The sequence below is a fragment of the Podarcis raffonei genome, chromosome 1 (assembly GCF_027172205.1).
Source record: "Podarcis raffonei isolate rPodRaf1 chromosome 1, rPodRaf1.pri, whole genome shotgun sequence".
NCBI classification, from domain to species: Eukaryota; Metazoa; Chordata; class Lepidosauria; order Squamata; family Lacertidae; genus Podarcis; species Podarcis raffonei.
This window is the reverse complement of record NC_070602.1, coordinates 62,622,565-62,648,180: the sequence shown is the minus strand read 5'-3', so window position 1 is coordinate 62,648,180 and position 25,616 is coordinate 62,622,565. Positions and strand designations below refer to the sequence as shown.

At 42.4% G+C, this 25,616-nt stretch overlaps 1 protein-coding gene across 6 annotated transcripts in view; it reads left to right on the top strand.

Annotated features, from left to right (window-relative positions):
• The window catches only part of BDNF (brain derived neurotrophic factor), a 68,134-nt gene extending 47,886 nt beyond the window's left edge, over positions 1-20,248 (top strand). For 5 of the 6 annotated variants that reach the window (XM_053389591.1, XM_053389605.1, XM_053389612.1 and 2 more), the window contains exon 2: positions 18,777-20,248. In XM_053389591.1, coding sequence (XP_053245566.1) covers positions 18,777-19,538 — 762 coding nt within the window. In that variant the 3' untranslated portion in view covers positions 19,539-20,248. Of the gene's footprint in view, positions 1-6,752; positions 6,837-18,776 lie in introns of those variants that run through there. The other variant, XM_053389582.1, reaches the window with a different exon arrangement.
• Positions 20,249-25,616: the final 5,368 nt, after the last annotated feature.

The window sequence follows — 25,616 nt, the reverse complement described above, 5'->3', positions numbered from 1 at the left end:
TGGGGGCAAAGACGTGTCCCCTTGTACTTTGCAAAGCGGCACGACCCCTGAGGGACATAGTAGTGGTAGAAAAAAGATACTGCACTTTTGCTCCGTTAGGTTTTGCATCACGATGTGACATCATCAACATCAGCGCATCATGACCATAGCGTTTTGCCAGTGCATTTAATAGAAAGAACGTCCCTCATGCTGGTTACAGAGTCACATTTTGGTGTCTTTCTTTCTTTCTTACATTTTCTTGCAAATACTGTATGAAGTAGTGTAACTCCATATACTGCACTGTATTACAGAATACATTTAACTAATCTGTACAACTAGTTTAAACACACATAACAAATGTGTGATGTTTTAAAGAGCAATACTACTAGCTAAAACTAAACATTTAAATACACAGGTTTTTCTAAAGTGTAACAGGACAGTATCATGATCTGAAAAATTGTGGAACTTGCTCTGGGTCACTGAGAGCATTGTGTGAGTTCTCTAATTGTTCTGAGGTAAAATAGAAGACACAAGCGCTCTATGTGAAGCCACAAGTGTTTCTCCACTGTCAGCTGTCTTTCCTATTGGGCAGCATTGAGGTTCTGAAGGATAATGGACTTCACCCATAGTCTTGAGAACAGATACTTTTAAACACATACAAAATCAGCAATGCTTGCAATCTAAAATATGAATAGCTTTTCGAGAATTCTCTTTCCCAACCTCACCTCCTCCTCCCTGCCTATGTCAAGCTCTTCACATATTTAGGGCTTCGAGAAAAACTGAGTGGGAACATCACTACTTGCACACATGTAATCCCACGAGCAGAACCAACAGGATAAATGGCCACACCCCCTTGATTGACATAATTATTATCAGCATGGGAAACAGGACCACACGAAGAGATGGAGCTCACTGCCAAATCCAAGCTGCATCTTGGACTCTTGCCACTGATGTATATAACTCTCTGTGACACGGCAGCAGCATCCAATAATATTCACATAGTTCTATGTATGTTTAGGACTATGTGCCTATCCATATATTAATATGCAGTGACTGCTAAACTGCCCCACTGCCATGCTCACTCTAGCTGGGCCTGCCTCACCACTTTTGATGTTATGATCAAGAGCTGGGAAAGAGTACAGTGATACCTTGGTTTTCGAACAGAATGCATTCCGGGAGCCCGTTTGACTCCCGGAACCATTCAAAAACCAAAGCGCAGCTTCTGATTGGCTGCAGGGGTGTCCTGTAGCCAATTGGAAGACATGGAAGCCGCGCTGGATGTTTGGCTTCTGAAAATTATTCGAAAACCGGAACACTCACTTCTGGGTTTCGATTGTCCGGGAGCCGATTTGTTCAGGAGCCAAGGCTTCCAAGGTACAACTGTATAGGCAAAAGTAGTTCAAGGAAGGAATGGGTTGTTGGAAGTGCAAATATGGATTCTAGGGAACTTCAAATATTGAACCTGTGGTTTTCTGGAGCACAGAAGAAGTCTGTCTCCCCTTATGCCTTCTTTGTTTATCGGAGTCAATAATATGAGAAGGTGATAACAGACTTCCTGTACGATTTCAACACAGACCTCTAGCAAAGTAGAAGTTCAAAACAGAGGCACAAACAACAGCAGGCAGGTGACCCAAAATGGAGTCCTTTTGTATCAAGAGGAGACAAAGTGCTTAGGACTTTCTAAACCAGGATGACCAGTGCCTTTTTGGTATCTGCTCTGGTGTCCATTCCAAGAAGCAGACTCTGATGCAACCTGGGACTCTCCATTTTCCCTTTTCTTTTTCCATTTTCATGCTGCTTTTCTCTTCCTCCTTTGGTGCCTCCCTCCTTCCTTTCCAACCCCATAGCAATGGTTGCCTGGAGCCATCCATGCTCTCCTGATCCTTCTCTAGATGCCCACATACACCCCAAGTAGCATTTTGTTATATAAAAGAAAACCTCTCTTTCATCACCCCATCCAGCATGACAAGCTGCATCTGGTGAGCCAGCACAGCACACGGAAACGCCGTTTACCTTCCTGCTAGTAAGCGGTCCCTATTTATCTACTTGCACCCGGGGGTGCTTTCGAACTGCTAGGTTGGCAGGTGCTGGGACCGAACGACGGGAGCGCACCCCGCCGTGGGGATTCGAACCGCCGACCTGACGATCGACAAGTCCTAGGCGCTGAGGTTTTACCCACAGCGCCACCAGCATCCCTATCCTTGATAGGTTATTTGCTTGTAATTAGAACCCTTCAGTTCAGGTCTTGTCCACTGGAGCAACAGAAAACAAATTTGCTCCAACAGCAGTGGAATAGCACTTAAAAATTTTGGAGATGGCTATTGTATTGTGTCTCCTGTCATTCAGATAGCCTGCTCCCAAACAGTTTGGGGCTTTGAAGTTAACTCCAAGGACTGAGCCTTGACATGACCTGAGAGCCAGTGCAGGTAGAACAAAATGAGTAATAGTATCAGTAAAGTGAGTGTCAGAGACCAGACAGGCCACTTCATTTTGCACCCACATGACCTCCCCTCCCTCAGAGTAGTTACCCTCTCAACGTTCTGATGGCTAATGAGACAGATCTCCAAAGATCTCCCAAGCGTTTGCTCCCAGGGAAGGTTGTCGCATCACAATATTAAACTTTCTCTTAAGAAGATAAAGACCTGTTGACTGTTTTCATGAAATATTATTTGCAAGCAACCAGGCTTTGAGCCAAATTCTGAGAGGAGCCAAGCCCTGAACAGCTGTTTTCACCAAACAGGCTCGACTTTTTGGAGAGTTGCAGGTACCTGGCAAAATCCCTTGGAATTTCGCAGGGAATGTGGCCTGTGCATTGTTCTTAACACACAGGCTTGAGGACTTACAGGGTGGCCAAAACCAACATACTTTGTGGATTTCCTCTAATCAGCCCAATTTGCTTCTCTCACTCGTGTTTGCTTCAGTGATGAGGAGAGTTGGTTCTCTGTTTTAAGCTAATTGAGAGTGACCCTCATGTTCTTGTCATGCTGCCAGTGCAGCTGTCATAAAGCATGTTTCAGGACCCCTGGAAACACCCTATTTGTGCAGTAGTTTCTCCCTATGCAGAGAGTTATTTCCTGCTTTTAATAATGATTTTGCTCTGCAGTGGAAGTGGGCGAAAGGCAAGGGAGGGGGAAGCTGGGTCTTAAATCAATACTGCTGGAGAAATCTGCTTCCACAAAGAGCATGTTTCCTCTTAGAATTGCAAATGAACATGAACAAACATCCCCTCCTCACACTCAATTCTTTGGTTTGTTATTTTGTTTGCGTGCCTATAAAACCAGAAGCTAGGATGGGAAGAGAAGAGTTAAAAAAGAAAAAGCCATATGGCAATAGCAGGAGGTCTGGCCACCCCACCTTAGGCTCATGACAACATGCCCTACATTTAACCTACAGTCAGGAACTAATTAACAACACAGATGGGAGTGAGCTAGCATATGTATTAAGAGGGAAAAAATTAATACCCCAAAGGTTTTAATCAGAAGCCTTGCCTCTTTCTGGGTTAGAAGCCTAAGCATTGCCATAGGAAACTGCAAAATATATAGATGGGGAGGCAGTGCCTGGTAGTGGTTAGAGAGTGGGGCCCTCTTCCGGCAGCAGCACTGGGGTGTTGCATGACTCTAGGTAAGTCACAAAAAGCTGCTTACCTGTTTCAGTCTGATCAACGGGGAATGGAGATCAGCACTCTGGGTTTTGTAGTCTGAGTATTGGGGCAATGGGAATGTTTTTGTAAAAGGAAAGGGAGTTTTAAAAGATGTCCCTGCTGTATGAACGCAGGGACACAGCGAAATGGAAGCTTAAGCTTAATTAACTTCTTATTTTGTACTACATGATTGAAGCGCCTTAATTGATAGATCGGTAGGTGGAGCTCCATACTTCCCCACCTTGTTTCTGAGAGGTGGTTGCTCCAATTTTAAAATCAGGGATTCCTTTCCCTTTGAATACTGGTTGCTGGGGAGCACAGGTGGGAAGAGGGTTCAGCTCCTCCTTGTGGTCCTTTCAGATCCCATCAGCCCTATCAAGTGGGACAACTCCTGGGAGCTGAGACCTCCCCCCATTTGGGGGGGCAGCCCCCCCAATGTCCCCCAAAAATTGGGGTGGAGGAGGCCAAACACGAGCTGAGCGCAGTGCCACTTCAAAGGCCAGCTCATACTTGGTGGAGGAGGAGGCAGGGAGAGGAGGAGACACTGACCACTGAAGCCACGCTCTGCCCACCCTCCTCCTGCTTGCATGGACAGAATGACCATAATAGTGCAATGTTGGATTCCTCCCTTTGCGTGGCTTGCAGCAAGTAGATAAACCCAAGCAACATTCTGTCCCCTTAAATCAGTGATGGCCAAACTTGGCCCTCTAGCTGTTTTGGGACTACAACTCCCATCATCCCTAGCTAACAGGACCAGTGGATGATGGGAACCATCCCTAGCTAACAGGATCAGGGATGATGGGAATTGTAGTCCCAAAACAGCTGGAGGGCCGAGTTTGGCCATCACTGCATATACACTGTGAGGCTATTAGTTTTGTGTGTTTTGATTTTGGTTGTTGAGTACATCCCTTATGCTGAACAAAATGATAACATAACAGTAAATTCCATATACAAAGACAGAAATTCACATACAGGGGGAACCTTTGTCCAAACTGGACAATTTAAAAAAAAACTTTTTTATTTTTTTATTTTTTAGCTATAGGTGTATTTAAGATACAATGAATTTTATGTATTTTCTTCTTAATGTTGGCAAGTTACTTGCCTGCCATTAGCTGTGAGATCTGTCACAAAGCTCAGGTTTTCCCAATTTTTATCAGACAAGTTTCTGCCACGTGCCGTCTTTCTGGGATTTGCCCCAGCAAGGCATTACTTTTGATGGAAAGAATGTCAGAAGACACCAAAACCAGGTCCTAAATCTCAAGACAAGCCTGAAACAAACCAGGTTTTTCCTTTTGCCGAATGGTTTAAAATGGAAAGTTGGAAATACATAAATTAGGAGTGAAAGGTTCAAAGAATTTCTCCGGCGGGGGTGGGGGGGACTGAGTCCTTTCCTATCTGTGGAGAGAGAGAAACTCTTGCTTAAAGCCCCATTTAGCTTTGTATAAATAATTTATAGAATTGCATATGTATGTATACACTTATATATCTGATAAACGTATAAATCACTTTATATTATTTTTTGGTAGTGGTGTATTTATATACATTTGGGGGGCATGAATTCCTCAGCAGGGCTCATTATATATGACTGGTGCATGATGTTCTTTTATTAACCACAGCGTTTTGATCACAGGCTACTATTTGTTACTAAAATAAGAGTGGTGCCTGTGTGTGTGTGTGTGTGTGTGCACGCATAAATATTCATAATTGTGGAATAAATCTCTTCATTTCAAGGAAGTTCCTGGGCCGGAGGTTTCTAGTGCTGATCTGTCAGAAAAGCATGTGATTTGACTGTAATGGTAACGAATGATCAAAAAGTACTAGTTGGGGCAGGAAACCACCAGGGTCTGCCTGCCCAGCGTTTGAGAGTGTATTAACACAGATCCATTAGCGCTGCACGCAGCCCTCGCTGCAAACATCTCCCTGCTGCCAGGGGCTCCAGCGTAAATGACTGCGGCAAGGCTTTTCCTTGAACTCGGCTGTTGGCTAACTGGATCAGCATGGCAAGTCAATACACATTGTCCTTCTGGGTTGTGGTGGAATGTCCGGCTCTTCCTTCTGACTTTCTTCCAGAGGCCACCCACTATGGAACCAGCATGCAAGCTGGATCCCTTGCCCAAATAAGGAGAGCATCCTTGAATGGCTATGCTGAGCAAGGGACTGGACTGGGCATGTGCCGAGAGGGATCTTGGCATAGATCGGGGATAGCCGGGAAATGATTGGCAGCACGACTGACAAATACAAGCCTTCCAACATGGAGAGAGAGGAAAAAAAGAACCTGTTGTTGTCAAATACCTGTTGAAGCGCTGTTAACTGGCATTTCCAGTTCAGCACGGCCTGCTGCAATCTCTTCCATTCCGAGGCCAGCTATGGCTAATAGCAAGGTGTTGGTTCCAACTCTTTGTCACCTTCACCAATGCCACCCACTGTCAGAATATCAGCAGAGGTAAGTATAGGGACATACATAGGAAGCTGCCTTATCAGACCATTGGTCCATCTAGCTCAATATTGTCTACACTGGCAGGCAGATGCTCTCCAGGGTTTCAGGCAGGGTTCTCTCCAAGCCTACACTGGAGACACCAGGGATTGAGCCTGGGACCTTCTGCCTGCAAAGCAGATTCTCAACCACTGAGCTACAGGACTCCTCCTAGGTGTGGTACTTGGAATAGGCTGAGGCTGAGTGGCCACCGTCCCCCTTGATTTCTTCCTCTCTCAAAAGTGGACCAGATGTTCACAACTGTGCCTGTCCCCTGGTATCCTGGACTCTGTGCCATTCCACATTGATTTTTCTTTGCTGCGAAGGCACTGGGGTGCATTTTCTAGTAGTGCCCTACAGATGTGCTGTTTTGGTTGGCTAGAAAGGAATTGCCTTGTGCTGCAAATCTGGTGTGTAGCAGAGATGTCTCGACTCTGGTTTGCGCATCAGGCAGAACTCCCTGTTAATATGACAGAGCTTGAAAGCGAGTTGAATGTGCTCTAGCGGAGAAGTGAGGCACCTGTGGCCTCCAAGGTCTATGGCCTTCTAAACTCCAAACTCCCATCAGTCCTGGCTGGAACGGTCCAGGATATTGGGATTGCCACAGCTTTTCCATCCCTATTCTTGTGGTGTAATAGACTGGACTCTTCTCCTTTCTGCAGCCAAGCCCAGCAACATACTGCTACTATGGGAGGTGGAGATGAAAAGGATGTGGCAGTAGCAATACAGTCTGTGAGCCTTGAGGTAAGGAGTTACTAGAGATTTCTGGGTTTGGTTTAGCATTGCGTGAGAACAAGGCCATATTCTTTCTCTGTGACTGGAGTAGTTTGTGGGGGAATTTAATCCTCTGATACAGCAAGCCTAGTTCTGCTAGAGCATCACTTTGGGTCAAGGGGTGTAGAAAGGTGGGGCAGGGGGCTTGTTTTTCTTTCCCCTCCAGATGTGCACTGCAAGCAAAGCCCCAAATCACTGTGCTATGTGCTTTCCACATACACCCTCTTGAGTCTGACTTGGCAACTGGATAGCAGATGTTCCACCGCAGAGGCTCAGATTTAGCTCAGAGTTTTTCCGTTGGTATTCCCTATTATCAATACTTGAATTAAGTGAAGAATCCTAGAGTCATCTAGTCCAGTCCCCTGTGATGCAGGAATCCTGCCTGCAGCCGTCCCTGGGTGGACTTGAACCACCAACCTTCTGGTTAATAGCCAGAGTTCCAGTTAGGAGGACCACAATGGGCACTTGAGCAGTAGTTTGGGGTCAGGGCAAAACATGCTCCCATACTTAAGAGCCAACTCCAGGGGGCGTTGGGGTGTGGGCACCCACAATAATATAATGGTGGGGGCCAGGCACCCACAAAGTCAATGAAAAAAGCTGGCAGGCAGCAGCGCTGCCTCCGAGAGAGAAGCAATTCAGCTCCACCCTCAGATGGGGAGGCAAAGCCTTTCTGCCTCTGTATCCAAGCCCCTCCCTTGGAAAAGGAGGTCTCACTGGATGCAGATAGCAGGAGGAACAAGAGTCGCCACCACCACTGGCTGCTGCAACGCGGGCATGTGACATCACACGTACTATGTGCAGGTATGTGCATGTGACGTTGCACATTTGTGTTGCAGCAGCGGGCACCCACAATCCTGAGGGTGAGATGGCGCCCCTGCTCCCATATCCTAATTTAGGGCTTTCATGAGAAGTAGCAGTTCCAGAAGCCCCCAGCCCCTGTCCTGCAGTTTGTACTTCATTTTTTCTTAGGTTTCATCTGTCACAGTACTTCATGTATGTTACTGGCTTCTGCCAATACTTTTGACTGTACATTGTGCTCCTATTTGTGGTAGGCATGTTATTAATCTCCAAACAAAACCATAATGCAAAACTGGCATCAATAATAAATCATGGCTGCTGTCCAGCTGGGTAACAAGTGTTACTATCTACTCAATCAAAATTCAGAGAATGTGGCTTGTGATTTGCATTTTGTTCCTTAATATGCCTATAAACTTGGTCTGCTTCCGTGTGCAGGTCTAGTAGCTTGCTCTAGAATGGGCTATCAAAAGAGGTAGCTAGTAAAATTACTAGATGCAGGCTTTCCAAACAGCGCTGAGATTAGGGTACCTGCTCAAAACTGGACATTATTCCCAAATATAATGCCTTCTACATAAAATGTTCTGTTGATGCTGGAATATTCCCACTACACAACTATGATTTACAATTTGTTGACATCTTTATTGTTTAGTAAGGCTTTTCCTATAATTATTGCAACATAATTATCACTGGATAACCTTGGATTGAAAATACTCGGAAGCAGCTTTGACAGCAAACCCATATGAATTACAATTCCATTTTTATGTGTCTAGCTTTTCCCAAATGATTTCTCCTGGGCTCAGCTGCAAAGGAAACTTTTCTGTAGAATTAAAAGGCCTCATTTGCATCAAAAGTATGAATTACAATAAGATTATGATAAAGTGAGTGATACATGCATTTTTTAAAATGCACAATTATTTTCCATTGTTTGTACAAGCTAGTTAATATTTACTAATTAGTGTTTCCATCACCCTGAAGATACAAAACCCTTCAAGGTCTGCTAGGACTCTGTCACGCTTTCAAACAAGATGAGTTAATCCATTTTTTAACTAACAACAATATACCAAGCTGGGGATGTGCATAGAGGTCTTCCATCATCATTTAAGGCAAGGAGGTAAAATCTGTGGCTACAATTCCCATCATTCCTGACCATAGGCCATGCTAGGTGGGTCTAATGGAAGTTGGCCAGCAATATCTGGAATGTTTGCACAGGTTTCCCATCCCTGATTAAGATACTTCAACTGGCGCATCAGATCCATACTGGAATGGGGAAAGTCCATCACAGTAATGAACTGTACCTTTCTCGGAGCTGTTGCATGAAGTGTTACAGATAGCAATGGTTGGAGGAACCATGTCTCTGAGAACATCTGCCATGGTGTGTTTTGAATCGGGTTGCAGTTTGGGTCACCCTGGACATTTCTACACACAGAGAGATCAAGGACATTTTGGTCAAGTGCAGTTAGCAAACAGCCAAAGAAGGCCATGGCCCAAGACACATAATTGTCAAAAAGCAGCACTGGCATGGTCTAATTTTTCCCTTGTACTCTACTGGTTAAAGAGGCTTTTCTGTGCCAGCTAGCCTAAGGCTCATGATTTTCATAATTGGGCGTTGTTTTTCATGATGATGCCAGTGCTGAATGGGGAGGGGGGAAGGGAAGTTTATTAAAGTTATTTTTAGTGATTGGCCAAGTTTGAGAGCAACAGATCTAAAAACCGGCCATTGTGGTTTCTTGAGCATATGTGTGAGTGTCTTCCATAACCTACATTTTGGAAAGCAGAATATGAGTCCATAAATTATAGGGATTGGGATGAGGGAAGGCAGGGGTGGGGTAAGAGAATCAAGAATGGTAGAAAACATTTCACTTTCCAGCAGATGGCCAAAGGGCGAACATCCCATGAATAGCCAGTCAGCAAAATCTTTTGTAAGTACTTGCAGAGTAGTGGTTTAGCCCTATGCTTTAGTTGAGATGCCTTCATGGCAGGCAGTTGCACTAGGTGACCCTTAGGATCCCTTCTAACACTACCTTTCTATGTTTCTATGATTCTCTATATTCCAAGAATGTGGAAGTAGGTGGTGGGAATCTTCTGGGGATTTTGTAGGTGATGGGATAGATTGTCTTTCTATCCCGTGCATCAGAAAGTGGGAAGGAAAGGCATGTACTATCCTGTGAACTCTATTGACAAGCACACTCATGGTCAAATAGTTTGATGTTTCTTATTTGATGGTTTCTTATCTGAGCAAAACTGTAAACTGCCAAAGTGGGCAACCAAGACAATTGCTTCTTCCACCGGCAGTTTAGGAGCACTCAGTTCATTAGCATGTGTTTTTGTGTGTGGTTCTTTGTTTTCTTGTTTTCATTAATTAAAAAAATAATTATACAGCTGGATGAATAAATATCCCGAAGGATAACGTGTGTGCTGAACTGCCAGCAGCCTATGCATTTGACTGCTAACTCTGCTTGCTCTCAGTACGTTTAGTCTTTGCAAATCATGTCCTGACATGCAGCGCATTTTGGTATCTGTTCCCACACCTATAAAAAGATACATAAAGCAGGAATCTTTTGTAGGCGCCTTTAAATAACACCAAGCACATTGAAGTACTGCATGCATGATAATAGGAAGAAATTAATTCCCTGGTTTTATGGAATCCTGTACGCATTTACTCGGGAAGTTGAGCGTCCCACTAAATTCAGTGGTGTTTACTTATGATTAACCTGCCAGTTTTCCAACCTGATTCAGTGCATTTTTATTCAGAAATAATCCCCACTGGGTTGAATGGGACTTATTCACCCAGGCAGGGGTTCATAGTATTGCCACCTTCCTATGATCTTTTTCTGTTATAAATTGTAGAATTGTCATGTGTGATCCTAGAGATGCCTTCTCAAAAGTAAGTTGTATTGAGTCCAATAAGTTTTACTCAGTAGCTGATGGTGTGGTGTGGACACTCATGTTCACCTGAACTCTGGTCAATCACATCGCTGTTGCTTACCAGGAGGGGAGGGGAGAGGGGTGGGGAGGTTGTCATGGTGGAAATGCACCAGCAGGAGAACCTGATTGGCTCCACCATGCTTCACTGCCACCTTGCCCTCTATCTCACATAGCAACAGCAATGTGACCAACAGGAGGTCAGGTGAGCAGTGCTGCCTCCTCACCCCATCCACTACTACTCCCAGGAAAGTGATTATACACACTTTCTAGGGGATAAACCATATTGAACCCAGTGGGGATTAGTTCTGAGAAGACAGGCATAGGATTGCACTGTAAATATCACTGTTTATAGATTTGTAAACAAGTTTCAGTGCCAGACTTCTGCTGAAAGATGCAATCCTTTGCTACTAACTTCAGAGTAATTCGGATGTAAAGGTAATTCAGATGTGGAAAGGTTAACTTTGGATGGTATTTTTCTTGTTTCCTCAAACATGCATCACAGCAACTCAGTTTTTAGTACAATTGCAAAGTGATCTCAATCTGTCCAATTCAGAGTGTAGGCGTTTGGTATATATCCTCTATTATTTCAGTTGTTATCGTGTTATGTGCATGTGGTGTGCATGGATTTGCAACCCACCTTGGTGCATTTGCCAGAAAATGATGGGTAAGAAATATAATGAACTGTGTATGCACATATATTTTTATGTGTATAATATACAGTGGAAACTTTTCCAAGAGAGCTGGGTATGTCAAGGCTGTATTGGAGGCCACAGTTTCTGATTTGAAAGGCCTGCCTATCTAAGCTCCTGGCTTGTGGGCTTTGCTGAGTAGTTATTGGTAGGGCAGAGGCACTCTGGCCATGCTCAGAGGCATTCTCATTAGCACTGTATGTTCCAGGGTGAATAGTCAGTAGAATCTGTGGCCAAGTGCTGTCTCAAAAGTTGCAATTTTACTGTATCTGAGAATGCTGACTGGGTGGCAAAAGGTCTGGATGAGTTCTTGGGAAGTTCTGCTTTTGCAAGTAGCAACTACATGTCAACGCAAGGGGAGAGATGGACTTTTGCAGGCCTGCACCAGGCCAATTCTGGGCTTCTGACCATATTTTGTAGCCTTAAAGGTTCCTTTCCAACCCCTTCGATCCAGGTCTTCTTACATTGCTACAGCAGGGCCAGCCCAATACATTTTGGCACCTGAAGTGAACCACAAAATTGTGCCTCTGGGGAAGAAAGGTTGAGTGAAGTTTTACATCAGGAACAAGGGGGCAATGAATAGCTACATTGGGATCTGCTCCCCCTGTGGATCCTGCTACCTGAGACGGTCACCTCACCTTGCCTCATGGGTGAGCTGGTCTTGCAAGGCAGCCGGCAGAAACTGGCTTATTTCCACACATACACCCCAAGCAGGCTGCCACAAATGACTGTGTTTGAGTGCGTCAGGAACTATGTAGGTTGAAACGGAATGTTACGGGTGGGTGGGGGGGACTCCCTGGTCCTGAATGGGGCAACTGTGTCCCTGAAGGAGCAGGTATGCAGCCTGGGAGTCATTTTGGACTCACAGCTGTCCATGAAGGAGCAGGTCAGTTCTGTGTCCAGGGCAGCTGTCTACCAGCTCCATCTGGTACACAGGCTGAGACCCTACCTGCCCGTGGACTGTCTTGCCAGAATGGTGCATGCTCTAGTTATCTCCTGCTTAGACTACTGCAATGTGCTCTATGTGGAGCTACCTTTGAAGGTGACCTGGAAACTATCACTAATCCAGAATGCAGCAGCTAGACTGATGATTGGGAGCGGCCGCCGAGACCACATAACACCAGTCTTGAAAGACCTACATTGGCTCCCAGTACATTTCTGAGCACAATTCAAAGTGTTGGTGCTGACCTTTAAAACCCTAAACGGCCTCGGCTCAGTCTACCTGAAGGAGCGTCTCCACCCCCATTGTTCAACCCAGACACTGAGGTCCAGCACCAAGGGCCTTCTGGTAGTTCCCTCACTGCGAGAAGTGAAGTTACAGGGAACCAGGCAGAGGGCCTTCTCGGTAGTGGCACCCACCCTGTGGAAAGCCCTCCCATCAAATGTCAAAGAAATAAACAACTATCTGATGTTTATAAGACATCTGAAGGCAGCCCTGTTTAGGGAAGTTTTTAATGACTGATGTTTTAATGTATTTTTAATCTTTTGTTGGAAGCTGCCCAGAGTGGCTGGGGAAACCCAGCCAGATGGGTGGGGTATAAATATATTATTATTATTATTATTATTATTATTATTATTATTATTATTATTATTATTTATTATTATTATTATCATTATTATTATTATTATTATTAAGTTTGACATCCTCTGCTTCTTATGGGAAAGGGGAGGTTTTCATTTGCCTGCCTTCTAGGCCAGGGGTAAAGGGTATTTATGTGGCCCCACACTTCTAGATAAAAGGCTCCCCCCCCCCAATTCTATATCTGTATATCCATCAGAGGATGTACTTGGACTTGCAAGCTCCAGGGAGGGTCCCCTAACAGATTTCAACACCCTTAACAAACATGAAAAAGGTTCTTAAAGAGTAGATTAATGTGGTCATCTGGAAACAAACAATTGTATACATTTGTATTCCCACCTCATGGGAAAATATGCTCACAGATCCATCTTAAGAAGCAATGAATATACTTTCTGGAAGGAGAGTAATGTTTTCAGAGGAAGAAAATCGTCCAGTTTTGCGAGGTGGGGGGGGATATTTGCAACAGGAGCACATCCTTAAAGAAAGATGTGAATTGTGCATGTCAAGTAAGAAACAAAAGCTCATTTACTGAGCAAAGAAAGTTTGTGACTCAAAATGTGACCCAGTTCTCTAAGCTGCCTAAGAGATGTCTCTTTATACATGAGCTGATTTTTCAGAACCCCTTTTTCTGTTATGACCTCACACCACAAGACTGCCTCACTTGATGTGATTTGTCTCCGAGTTTCCACAATGAGCTCACTGCTGTGTCTTGTGTGTAGAAAAAGATGTGCTCTCTGTGTGTTCTTTCTCACAAAAAATATATAGAAAAGAACTTCTATAAATAGTTATGGTGTGGGGAGTGTGTGGCATAAACTTTCATAGGCAATAGCCTGACCTACTGCATTCAATGCCCAGTGTAAACTCATACACATGGAGGGATGTTGAAGTTGACGGTAAAATGTATCTGAAGTGTCTTAGGCAAGGTGTGGACTGAGACAATGGAAGACAAAGTGTAGGCAAGATGAGAGTGAGAGACATCATGTCTACATGGCCTTAAATGCAGCACTGTCCACTTCTGAGGGGAAAGAGCCACCCCATGCCTGAGAGTGTTGAACTGCATGTGTGTACATGCACCCCTTCTGCCCCCACAGCTGTGGAGCTCTTTTCCTCCAGATGCCTCCCAAAAGCCATGCATGAAGCAATTCAGAAATGCTTCAAAACATCTTTTCCTTTGGATTAGCTAGCTGTGCCCAGGCCTTATCAGGAAGGTGGACATTATATGTTTTAATGGTGTGTTTTTTAAGAGAGAGAGAGAGAAGATTTCATGTATTATAAGTTACCCAAATAAGAGCGTCATATATGAGCACCAAGGTAACTTATAATTGTGTATGATAATACTCAAGGCTAATAATTGAAAGAAATAAATCAAAATTATGATGAGAGACACTCAGATCTTTTAATCCCTGCTCTGTATCATTGCCTCTGAACTGCCCTTTGAAGTTACCTTTTGCTATAAATGTTTGCCTGCTGTCATTATTTAGAAGTGTGTGGCATCAGGCCACACCATGAACCTGGCTCCAGAACCAGTTCAGCAGTCTCCCAATGTGAATTCCCTGGTACGTGCATCATTCAGTCAACAAAGGGCAAAATGGAAATCCAGGTGGTAGGTGGGTGGTGAAGATAGCTCTTAGAGAAAATGAACTTTAAGCACCCTACATTTGCTCAGTTGCCAGCTTGCCACATATTTATGGAATTTACATGCCAAAAGCTGGCTTTGGTCGCCTCAATTACCAGATCAATTTGTACAAATCTATAAAGACCTTTTTGAAGTCAGATGACAGATATATAGGATTTTTCAGAATAAACGCAGCAAACAATTCAGTGAGGGATGACCTGCAAGGACTGAGTAAACTATTAATATTTATACAAAGATGCCACAATGATATATATGAATAGGAAGAATGACTAGTATCCAAAGGACGTGTTGAGCTTAGATTATTGTCAACAGAATTCCTAACGGCATAACATTTCCTCATACGAACATCGGGGCCTAAAACTTGGGCAATTCCTGTCTTAGTGCGTAAAGCGCCTTTGTTGTGCTTTTCCTCTGACAAGTGTTAGGATTCCTTGTTTCCCACAGAATAAGGATGTGAAGTAAGTCTTTATACATAGCGCTGTGTTGGCAAACAAAAAGAGTGTTTACTCCAGTCCTTACTGCCAAGTATGAGGTACTTCGGCGTGAACATCAAAAGCACTGAAATGAGTATTAGCTGATTCTTAAGAAACGTGAATAATGCTATTGCTTGCTAGAAAGAAGCAATTGGTCAGCCACAAAGTTGTGAAAGGAGGCAGAAGAGTGGAACAAGTTCAGAAAGGAAGGTAACCCACTAGGCTCCTCCACATGGCTTGGGTGTTGATCGTTCATCCTGAAGTTAGAGTATTTCCGGAGCTTTATTGAACATTCACTCTGATTCGTTTATACAACAATGAGCATCCAACTGGATGTGTGCAGTGATTATGCACTATGCGTTTCAATACATTTTGCCCATTGCTTTCCCAACTGCAGAGAGTCTGTGTTGTTGTTTTAAGTGGATTTGTTGTGCTAGGCTGACATTTAATTGTGTATACCTAATTTTCTAGTATGTGCTTGAAACCCTCTCTCAAAGTCATGATCCTAACTTTGGTAAAATCAGAAAACTGGGATTTTGTGTCTTTTCGTAGGGAGACTTGCAAAGTTCCTCAACCTGTCACAAAAGTAAAGATTATCCAGGAAAATATATTTCCTACTCTAGGTTGGGATAAAAGTCTTCCAAGACCAAAGCAAAGGTGGGAAAGTAGATTGTTCAAAGCTGTATAAGGAAACCAGCTTTAATTCCATTGTGGTGGGTTTCTCCTTGATAAGTTTCTTTATTCCTTTGTGACTTAGGCTCACATTAACAACACAGCTACAGCCGTGTGGGGACTACTTCTCTGTGGGATAATCAGGGTAAATAAAAATAAGTGGATTTTTTTAAAGCACATCTTTAAAAAATAATTAGATTGTAACTTTTGTTCAGATTTCAGCTATAAGTTTTTCTTTTTAAAAATAACCTGGTTTAAAATGAAAGCAAAAATAGAACTTCTTAAAACTAAATTTATAACCTTACAAATTCATGAAAGGCTGCTTTAAAAAGGGAAAGAAAGAAAGAAAAGTGAGGAAAACATTTTCATCAGTCATTAATAAGTACAGTAGTTCATGCATTTATATTCTGGGTTGATAGTGGGGTTCAGGAACTTGAAAGACAACACATGTCATCCAATAATCTGTCTGAGTGCATGTGATGGGGGACCATTTTTAAATTAAAACCATATTTAAAATATCCATCTCATATCATAGATGCAATTAGCTGAGGGAATCAGCAGAAGCAGATAGTGTTTATGCCTCATTCTGCCCTCAGGCTTCCTTGATCTAGAATGGCTCTTGCAATCCCCACATACCACAATCCTCATAATTCAGTGCATTAACTTGTTTAGGAGTTTTACCCAATTAAGGGAAACTTTTTTTCCGTAGTGACATGGCATTTACTCATAAAGTGATGATGTCACTCTATGAATTCTTTTGCCTATTGCATCTAGCATTCAAATATGTTTCCTCAAGAGTGGGGAAACGTCAGGCTTGTCGGAACTTTTCATTTTGTTTTTTGTGTGCTAAAGTCCCGCAGAACCCACCGTCCCAATCCACACAATAGACATGACACAGTGTATTGGGATCAAATAAGGCCACAAATTTATTGCTTACAGGTGTCAGGTCTGGCCTAAGCATTGGGTTCTCCCAAGGACTTCCAGGTCCACCTGCTGGAACTAAAACCTGGGTCAACCCAACAGCAGATGGAGGGGAGGGGGGACCTATGACTTACATCAAATAGGAGTGCCACCTGCTGTCCTGAGGAGTGCTGTGGCCCCCGCCTGAGCATTTGGACAAACTAAACTCCTCCTGGATCCCTTTAATGGGGTACCCATTACTCAGAGGGGCAGGCAGAGGCTACAGCTTCCCCTCCAGCCAAGACTAAGGCTTACCCAATGCCTAAACTGCCAAAGTTGTGACAGTTGCTATGAGGTAGGCAAACACCGTGAGTCGTGGGGCAATTTGCCTGATGGAAAAATTCCTGCCCAGTCTCAAATATGGCAGCCAACAGCATCCATAGCAAGGTCCAGCGTGAAAATAAAGCAAAAAAACAGAGAGGAAGGGAGGGAGATCTGCTTTCCCCAGCTGTATTACTAGGCATAATTTAGAAAAGGGCCCATATGAAGATCAATTTTGGTTTCCTTGTCCCCCCCCCCATGAAAAGAAACATGGAGGGCACATTTAAATTCATTGATTCCCCCCTCCCTTTTTTAAAAAAAGAAATTCCATAATTGAACTCTTTGGTTTATGGTGAGATTTGACCATTTCTTCTTCTAAAACAGTAATTAAAGACACACTCCTAAACTTGCACACTATGTAAGCAGCAGAGCTTTGTACATGATTGTTTCTTTTGCTTGTTTGCAAGCTAGGCACCATGTACTTACACTTTACCTTGATTTTTCACCCTTCAAAACTGGTCTGGGGAGATGTGTCCAGTCAGGAATTCCAGGGGTATATCTTTCCCAGACACTCGCTCCAGATAAATTTCCCCACAGAACAGTGTTTTACCTAAACTGCCATATACTAAAGAAAATGTCCAGGCATAAATTGAACAAGTGCCTTCTAAAAATTACCATAGTATATTCTGCAAGGGAGCACATGCTAGAAAACAAGAGCAGACTGGAAAAGTGATGAAGAGGGGCAGCTTGACAGGGAGCACCAGCCTTGTTGCCTTGGTAATGGGCTGTCACATTCCCTTTCCTTCTCCCCCAAGTTATACAGACCAAGGGCAGTGCAGGGGCTTCACTGACCCTCAGTTAGAGCACGAAGGAGGGGTCTTGACCTCTGCTTCACTGAATTTCATTGCCTGCTAGTTTAGTACAGAGAGATGAACAGCATGCAAGCAAGCAAGCACCTCCATGTGCCACAAAATAGCAAAAGGCAAGGATGTAATTGGGCTGGATTTTAAAAATGTTCCTGAACAACCCCACAACCCCATTTTGGCTTACCTTTAATTGGGATAGCCGAATACTTCCCTTGTTACTCAGTATTCCCTTAATACACCTTTACCTTCACTTACGAATGCCACCTCAGCTGCATGAAAATATCTGTTGTAATTGCACCTGGTATCTGTGAGTTCCACAGGTCAATTTTTTTGCTACACAAAAACAAGCAAGCCAAAGCTCATTGCAGGAAAGTCTGGTGTGTGTTGGGGCTTGTGTGCATGCTCTCCATGCTCTCCCATGCTGGCAGATGGTTATTTGCTCCTCAATTTCTGAAATGTAGTTTTGGGAGCCTTAGGCACTGTGAGGCAATCCTTTCCCCCCTTTGTCTTTTTCAAGGTAATTACTGTTCATATAGTTCCAACCTCCGTGCTGAGATCTTTCTGCAAAAGACAATAACTTTCTGAAATCTTTCCCCATTACTGCATGCATACCGCAGATGCTTAGTAACCTTTCCAAGCATGCTGTTACACTTGTCATGCAAATAGAGGATAATTAATTATCATGCCTAGAGTGTGACATTTACTGTGCAAGGGTTCTTGAGACTTCAGGCCAACATCTTTAACTAGTTCCAAGCAGGATAGTCCAATCATTGGCTTCTGCCATAGTGAGCACTCTCAATGAATGCCTTTGTGACATAAAAGATAAATGTGGGAAACCTTTTTCCAGGTGTGATTTCTGTCGCTTGACTGGGATGACGGAATATAAACGCATGCCAATTGTCTCTGTGTGAAGTTAAAAAGTTACATAGGGTTAATACATAATTCTTTCCAACATGGCAGAGGCGGGGGATGTATGCTTGTTGCTTCTTTCATCTATTTGTTCTGAATTCCTTCTTTTCTATCTTTCTTCCCCTCTTCTTGTCGCCCACAGTTCCACCAAGTGAAAAGAGTGATGACCATCCTTTTCCTTACTATGGTTATTTCATACTTCAGTTGCATGAAAGCTGCCCCAATGAAAGAAGTGAGCATCAGAGGACCAGGCAGCTTGGCTTATGCCGGTCTCCGGACACAGGGAAACCTGGAGAACCTCGGCGGGCCCAATGACGCCTCCAGAGGATTGACGTCCTTGGCGGACACTTTTGAACATGTCATAGAGGAGCTCCTGGATGAGCAGCAGGTCATCCAGCCCAGCAAGGAAAATAAGGATGCCGACTTGTACTCATCTCGGGTGATGCTAAGCAGTCAAGTGCCTTTGGAGCCACCACTGCTCTTTCTGCTTGAGGAGTATAAAAACTACTTGGATGCTGCAAACATGTCCATGAGGGTCCGGCGTCACTCCGACCCGGCTCGCCGCGGGGAGCTGAGTGTGTGTGACAGTACGAGCGAGTGGGTGACGGCGGCCGAGAAAAAAACTGCGGTGGACATGTCGGGGGCAACCGTCACAGTCCTGGAAAAAGTCCCGGTACCCAAAGGCCAACTGAAGCAATATTTTTATGAGACCAAATGCAACTCCAAGGGTTATACGAAAGAGGGCTGCCGGGGCATAGACAAGAGGTACTGGAATTCCCAGTGCCGAACTACCCAGTCTTATGTGCGAGCTCTCACTATGGATAACAAGAAGAGAGTTGGATGGCGGTTTATAAGAATAGACACTTCCTGTGTTTGTACACTGACCATAAAAAGGGGAAGATAGTGGATTTGTGTTGTATAGATTATATTGAGACAAAATTTATCTATTTGTATATATACATAACAGGGTAAATTATTCAGTAAGAAAGAAAAAAAATAATTTTATGGACTGCATGTATAAATGAAGTTTATACAGTACAGTGGTTCCACAATCTATTTATTGAACATATCCATGAGCTAAAGAGGAACAAGACAGAGAGAGAGAGAGAAAGAGAGAGAGAGATAAATTCATTTGCGCACAACTTTGAGAAAAAAAATGCATTACATTCCTCTAACATTGTGGTTTGTTGCTGTTGCCAAGAATTGAAAACTTAAAAAAATTAAAAAAATAAAATTGCATGCTGCTTCAATTGTGAATTGATGATAAACTGTCCTTTCAAAAAAAAGAAAATGAACCAAAACATTCCGTTTACATTTTAGACAGTAAGTATCTTGATTCCTATTAGTATTATATCTGTTTACTGCTTTTAAATTCTTCTGGTAGCGTTGGAATTAAAACAATGTCAAGGTGCTGTTGTCATAGTTTTACTGTTGATTTTTTTTTTTAATTTTAAAATTCCCACATGGTTTTAAAAAGAGGAGATTACTCCCTGTCATCACCGTATATGTTCTGGATAAAACAAATTTGGGGTTTTTTTGTATGTTGTGAAGGTGTTTGCAATATCAAATCAGACTACTGAAAAAAATAATAAAAAAAGGCAACTGAAAAAGACAGTGTTGATGTTCCTCCCAGTGCTCTTTTCTAATCTACAGGCAGCACTTTTATGTTTGTCTAGGTGTGGTTTCTATTCTATGATTGTTGCTTTAAAGACCTGCCTTTTGCTTGTTTTGTATTTTGGTTGTTCTGGGGTCCGTCCGTCCCCCAACACTTTTCCTCTCTTAGGAAGAAAACAAATTGCATTCTCTTTCAAATATATTCCCCCCATTTTCCTTGGGTGTTGAGAGCAAAGATGATTGCCCCAGCCTAGGAAGGGAGATCTGCATACACAGCTGGTGTGGATTCCTCAGGATCTTTCGCCAGGCTGCAATGAACTTGGTGAGGATGGAGAATCTCATCACCATCCTCTCGTTGTATGAGCAGAGTTGGTTCAGGGAGAAGTAGTATTTGTGTCTGGATTAAGTATCCCGTTGAAGTACAATTGCCAAATCTTGGCAAGAAAAAAAAGGGGGAAAGAATCACATGAATATCAGATGGTACTTTAGCAAATACATTTGGAATGCCACAATGCTGTAACTTATGGATCCAGACGGTCTACAGTTGTGTTGGCAACGGAAGGAGTAGCAATCGCTACTGAAAAGAACTGCACAGAGAGACAGTGAAGCAGTAAAGGCTTCCCTGTGCGAGTAAATATATGCAGGGCAGCCAGATGCTCTTACTGTAAAAAAGAATGTCTAGTATGCCCCGGTTCTCAAATACCTGCTACTTTTTCTACTTGAGATAATATGACAGAATCCAGGCCTGAAGGAGTGGCTCTGGAATCAGGTAGGCAGAGCCTTCTACCTCAAAACCCAACTACCTGTTTCATCTAAATATGTCTGCAACGGTCTATGGCTTTTTGAGAGGTAGCACACAATAGCCTTATCTTCTACAGGCAAGAGAATCCTGTAGAACCATAGCTCTTGGTTTAAAGGGAAATCCTAGGATGCAATCCTGAAATCAGTTGCATGCACTTTAATTAAAGGTAACTCCAGTGGTACTCTTAAGGAAGTAACTGAGCACAGGACTGATGCCTCTGGCCTTGGATAATTATCAGCAAATCCAGCACAACCTGCAACACAAATAGACAATGACTGCATTAGAAATGCCACAGCAAGAGCGTGACCTCTCACTAAATATATTCGGTTTTTGTTTTGGCATGCATCATATAACCCACACGTTGCAATGCAGTCAGTGTCATTTATTAAGGGATAGTTGCATGTATTTCATAGTGACAATGGCTACTTCCATGGGTGGGGTCTGACGTTTTGCTAAACAGGTCTTTGCTTTGATGTAGGCCTAGTTTTTGGAAAGTGGTAGATAAGGTAAATCTGTTTCTGGACTGAACCATTTCAAACTGAAAATGAAATACCCCCACCTCCCCAGAGTGAGGAGGCAGTCATATCAGGGAGAAGGCTAGGCTACAGCCCTTCTCCTTTGACATCTAGTTTTCTATGTGAAGGGGGAAAGGGGGCATTCAATTATATGAATCTCCACCTGCAGTCTAAAGTAGTACAGTCCAGACACTGGTTTACTATTTCATGTGCTATTTGTTTGAACTAGGCTATAAATAAAAACCCAACCTTTCTTGGGTGACATTTCAACTAGAAGACTCAGGCCTTAAGATAATGTGTCTTAAAACACCACAATCCAAAAATAAGCTCATTTCAGATGCTGGGATTATTAATTTATCAGTGGAAATCAATCCCTCATTGTCATTAATAGCCAGTTTATGCAGTTATCAGAAGTAAAAATTGGATGCAAACAAACTTAGCATATTTATTTATTTTATTTATAGAAAATATCAAAGCTTTTCACCAACTTCTAATACAGGAAGAAGAAGGTTGGTTCTGGGTTATTACAAATCTATTCACTCTCCTTGGACATGTGTTCACTGTTGAAAAACAAAACACTAACCCAATTGATTAACGACAGTATGCAGGTAGATGCTTTGCCATTAATCAACTCTTGACTGCCCAAGGCTGGGCAAATAAATGGTTGTTACCTTAAAGGAAAGCAGATGCTGTCATTGTCCATTTTTAATAGGCAATCCAACTGGAGCTAAATCAGCCTTTCAGCCCAATGGCAATCCCTTTATTTAGCTTTAACCTGCATCCCAGGCTATCTTCACCACAAAATCCTAGTAGACATTTAATATAAGACATATAACTTAAAGGCAGGGAAAATATCTGGGTTACATTAATCCATGCATTTGGAATGGAAAGTCTTTGTAAGATTGTGTTATAAGCAAGAAGCTGCTTTTGTTCACACTTTTGAAAGTGGAAATGGAGGGGAATCATTGTCATCCCTCGGTGATGTTTTCTTATGCGATGAGAAAATATCACAATCCTGATTTCCTTCAGATCCATTAGGCTAGTTCCCTACTTTATGGCTGTTCCTAACTTTATGTAGCGAAACAGTGTGCAGACTTGTTCTCAAACCATTTCCGCTGATATAAATGAATTCCCTTCCAGCCCCACTGTGTATATAACTAGGTCAACATCCTCACTCAGTCCTAACTAAAGCCTGTCACCTAAATTCTCACTAAAAAATTGAAGTGGATCATTATTTAGAGTCATGCGGTTCACAATCAAAACAAAGGGAAAATCTGAAAGTAAGGTAATTATTGCATATCAGATATACTATACTAATTTAGCCTATATAAAAGATTCTTGGAATAGGTGTGATCTTATATCAGGATGCATAATATTGGTCTTTGGCTATTTTTTAACTCACAAGGAAAGAAAATGATTTTTGCTGTAATATAATCCACCAGCAGAACAGAACATAGAAATGTTTTTGTATATATCCAGAGTGAATCAGCTTTATAATAACTTTATCCCTGTTGGGCATCGTATAACATAGGATTAAAAATTAAATAAAATCAGATTTAGCCAGTCCTATTCCTAATAAACTGGAGAATCCTATTCCGTTAGTGGACAATGACTGATACAAACCCAAAAGATTTCAGCCTTCAAACAGGACGATTTAAGGCTCACTGTCTCCAACCACTATAGCAGATCTACTCAATTCCATGGGCTTACTGTGGAATCACAAGTTTGCATATCACAGATTGAAAGCTACATAAGAATGTAATTCGTATATCTAGGAATACTAAATTTTTATTAACAGTTGTACAGTACACTGTAAACACACAAACAACTACAAATCATTATTTGGATGCAGAATCTGCTATGCAATGAATCAATATAGCCCTAGCTTTTGTAAACTGAAACAAGCACTATTCTTAACACCCATTCTATGCCAGACCTACTACTACGAAATAAATACATGATCACAGGCTTGGCAGTTTTAGTTGAACTGGGGTTTCAAAAATGTCACTCAATTGATCTTTATTTTATTTTTTATTTTTTTGCTGTGCTCTGTCTGTGGCAAAAGTATTTCATGCATGTCTTTGGCCCTATTGTTTTGTTCAAAAAAAAACAAACCTCTTGCAAATGTAAGTTAATGTCTGTGGCCTTGTTCTCTCTTATTCACCATGTGTAACAAATATTTATTGTATATTTATATAATTTTATGGGATTTTTGGAAAAAAATGAATCTGGCATTAAATCTTACAAGCATCTGCGTCACATTGTAAATAAAATTAAGCTATATTTAAGTGTACTGATTAACATATAATATATGTTTAAATATAGATTTTTATGTTTTTAAAATATATTTTCAATATATATATATATATATATATACAGTATATATAAACTCGGGTTTTTTGGGACCATGTGACTTTTCTCTAATTGTAAACCAAACATGAGTTTTACAATGAAGATGTGTGTTCTTTTTTTCCCCCAAAAGCAAAATCTACTTTTATTTTAACAATAAAATCTTCTTGGTAAGGCAGCTAGGCAGCTGTTTCATATTTGGACAGTTGGCAGGGGAGGGGGAGTTGCAAGAGGTCCTCTTCCACACACACACAAAGAAAGGATTCCCCCCACCCCTCCCAGAATAATTCCTAGGAAAACTAGCATCCATGGATCAAACATCATGATTTTCATTCAACTATAAAATAATGAACAAGTCTAACTTTATATATATCCATATAAAAAAACTGAATCATGTATGTGAATACATGATGCCCAGATCTGATAGCTCCAGAACATATTTAAAGGTTCCAATGAACCGATTCTGCTCTGTGCAGTTCTGAGCTGCTCAGTTTGGTTCAGCAATAAAGACCAATCTGCTCACATAAAAGAGTTCTTCCTTGCTCTGCACCTAGAACACAGGTGGGGAATCTTTGCCCCTCCAGACTCCCATCAGCCTGACCAGCGACAGGGATATAGGCTTCCCAACCCTGCTCTAGAACTTTGGTAATATGAGCCATCATTGTTAGACAGATCATGCACTGAATTTTTTGAAAACTGGGACACTGATCAGCTTTTATATCCTTTCCTGCATTTTTAAGGTAATTGTACTTACAGAAAACCTGCCATTTAAGAATGCAGGATGGAGATCACATGGCTAAAGGTGGTACCCCATCAAAAAGTCCCTGCTTGTGGAAAGTTAGAATTTCAGAATCAGTGTTTCCAACCTGTGCTTTTTCAATATATAGGACATCACTCTGTGCAGAGAGGTTGTTGCTGTTGTTTTTCTTTTACACATAGCAGTGCAACCTCCCCACAAGCAATCTGAAGTAGTACAGTCCTATTAAGCAATCAATTATGTGTAGTTTGGCCTTACGTACTTTTTCTGTGGAGGATGGGAGGGATGCAGGTGATGCATTCATGCCATGTTCACATGATCATCTGCCAATCACACCTGTCACTAAGAAATCTAGGATAGCAGGAATTTCTGACAAGGTGACAAGTCATTACAGCTGTCCAGTGAAAATAATGGTTATGAAAATACACCCCCAGCTTGAATTGTACATTACTGAACATACTCATAGCATCGCTAAAAAGATATGTTTCTGCTATAACTGCCAAGCCTTTGTACACTTAATAATACTACAGTCCTGTAATAATAAAATAATTTTTAATGATAAAAAAACTTGAAGCTCAGTTAAAAAAATTGAAACCACATTCCCACCCCACCCCCAGATGCCAATAATTTATTCAGGAGTATCCAAAAATCAGTACACATCCTTCTTACATTTCCTGGTTTAAAAAGAGGGTAACAATAGTGGTGCATGAAACTGTTCCAGTGTGTAGTTCAATAACTGGAATAATGTAATATCTAACTTTTAAAGATATACTTCTGGAGCAGGTTTAGGGGTATGGGGTTGCAAGGGGGAGACGGGCTCCATTCACCCTACATGCAGGCTCTGTGCATGGCCCCCTTGTTCGTGCCCCCATACCAACTGCCCAGTCCACCAGGGAGGCGTAACACTTGGCCTGCCCTGGGTACCAGCAACCCACGCTACACTGC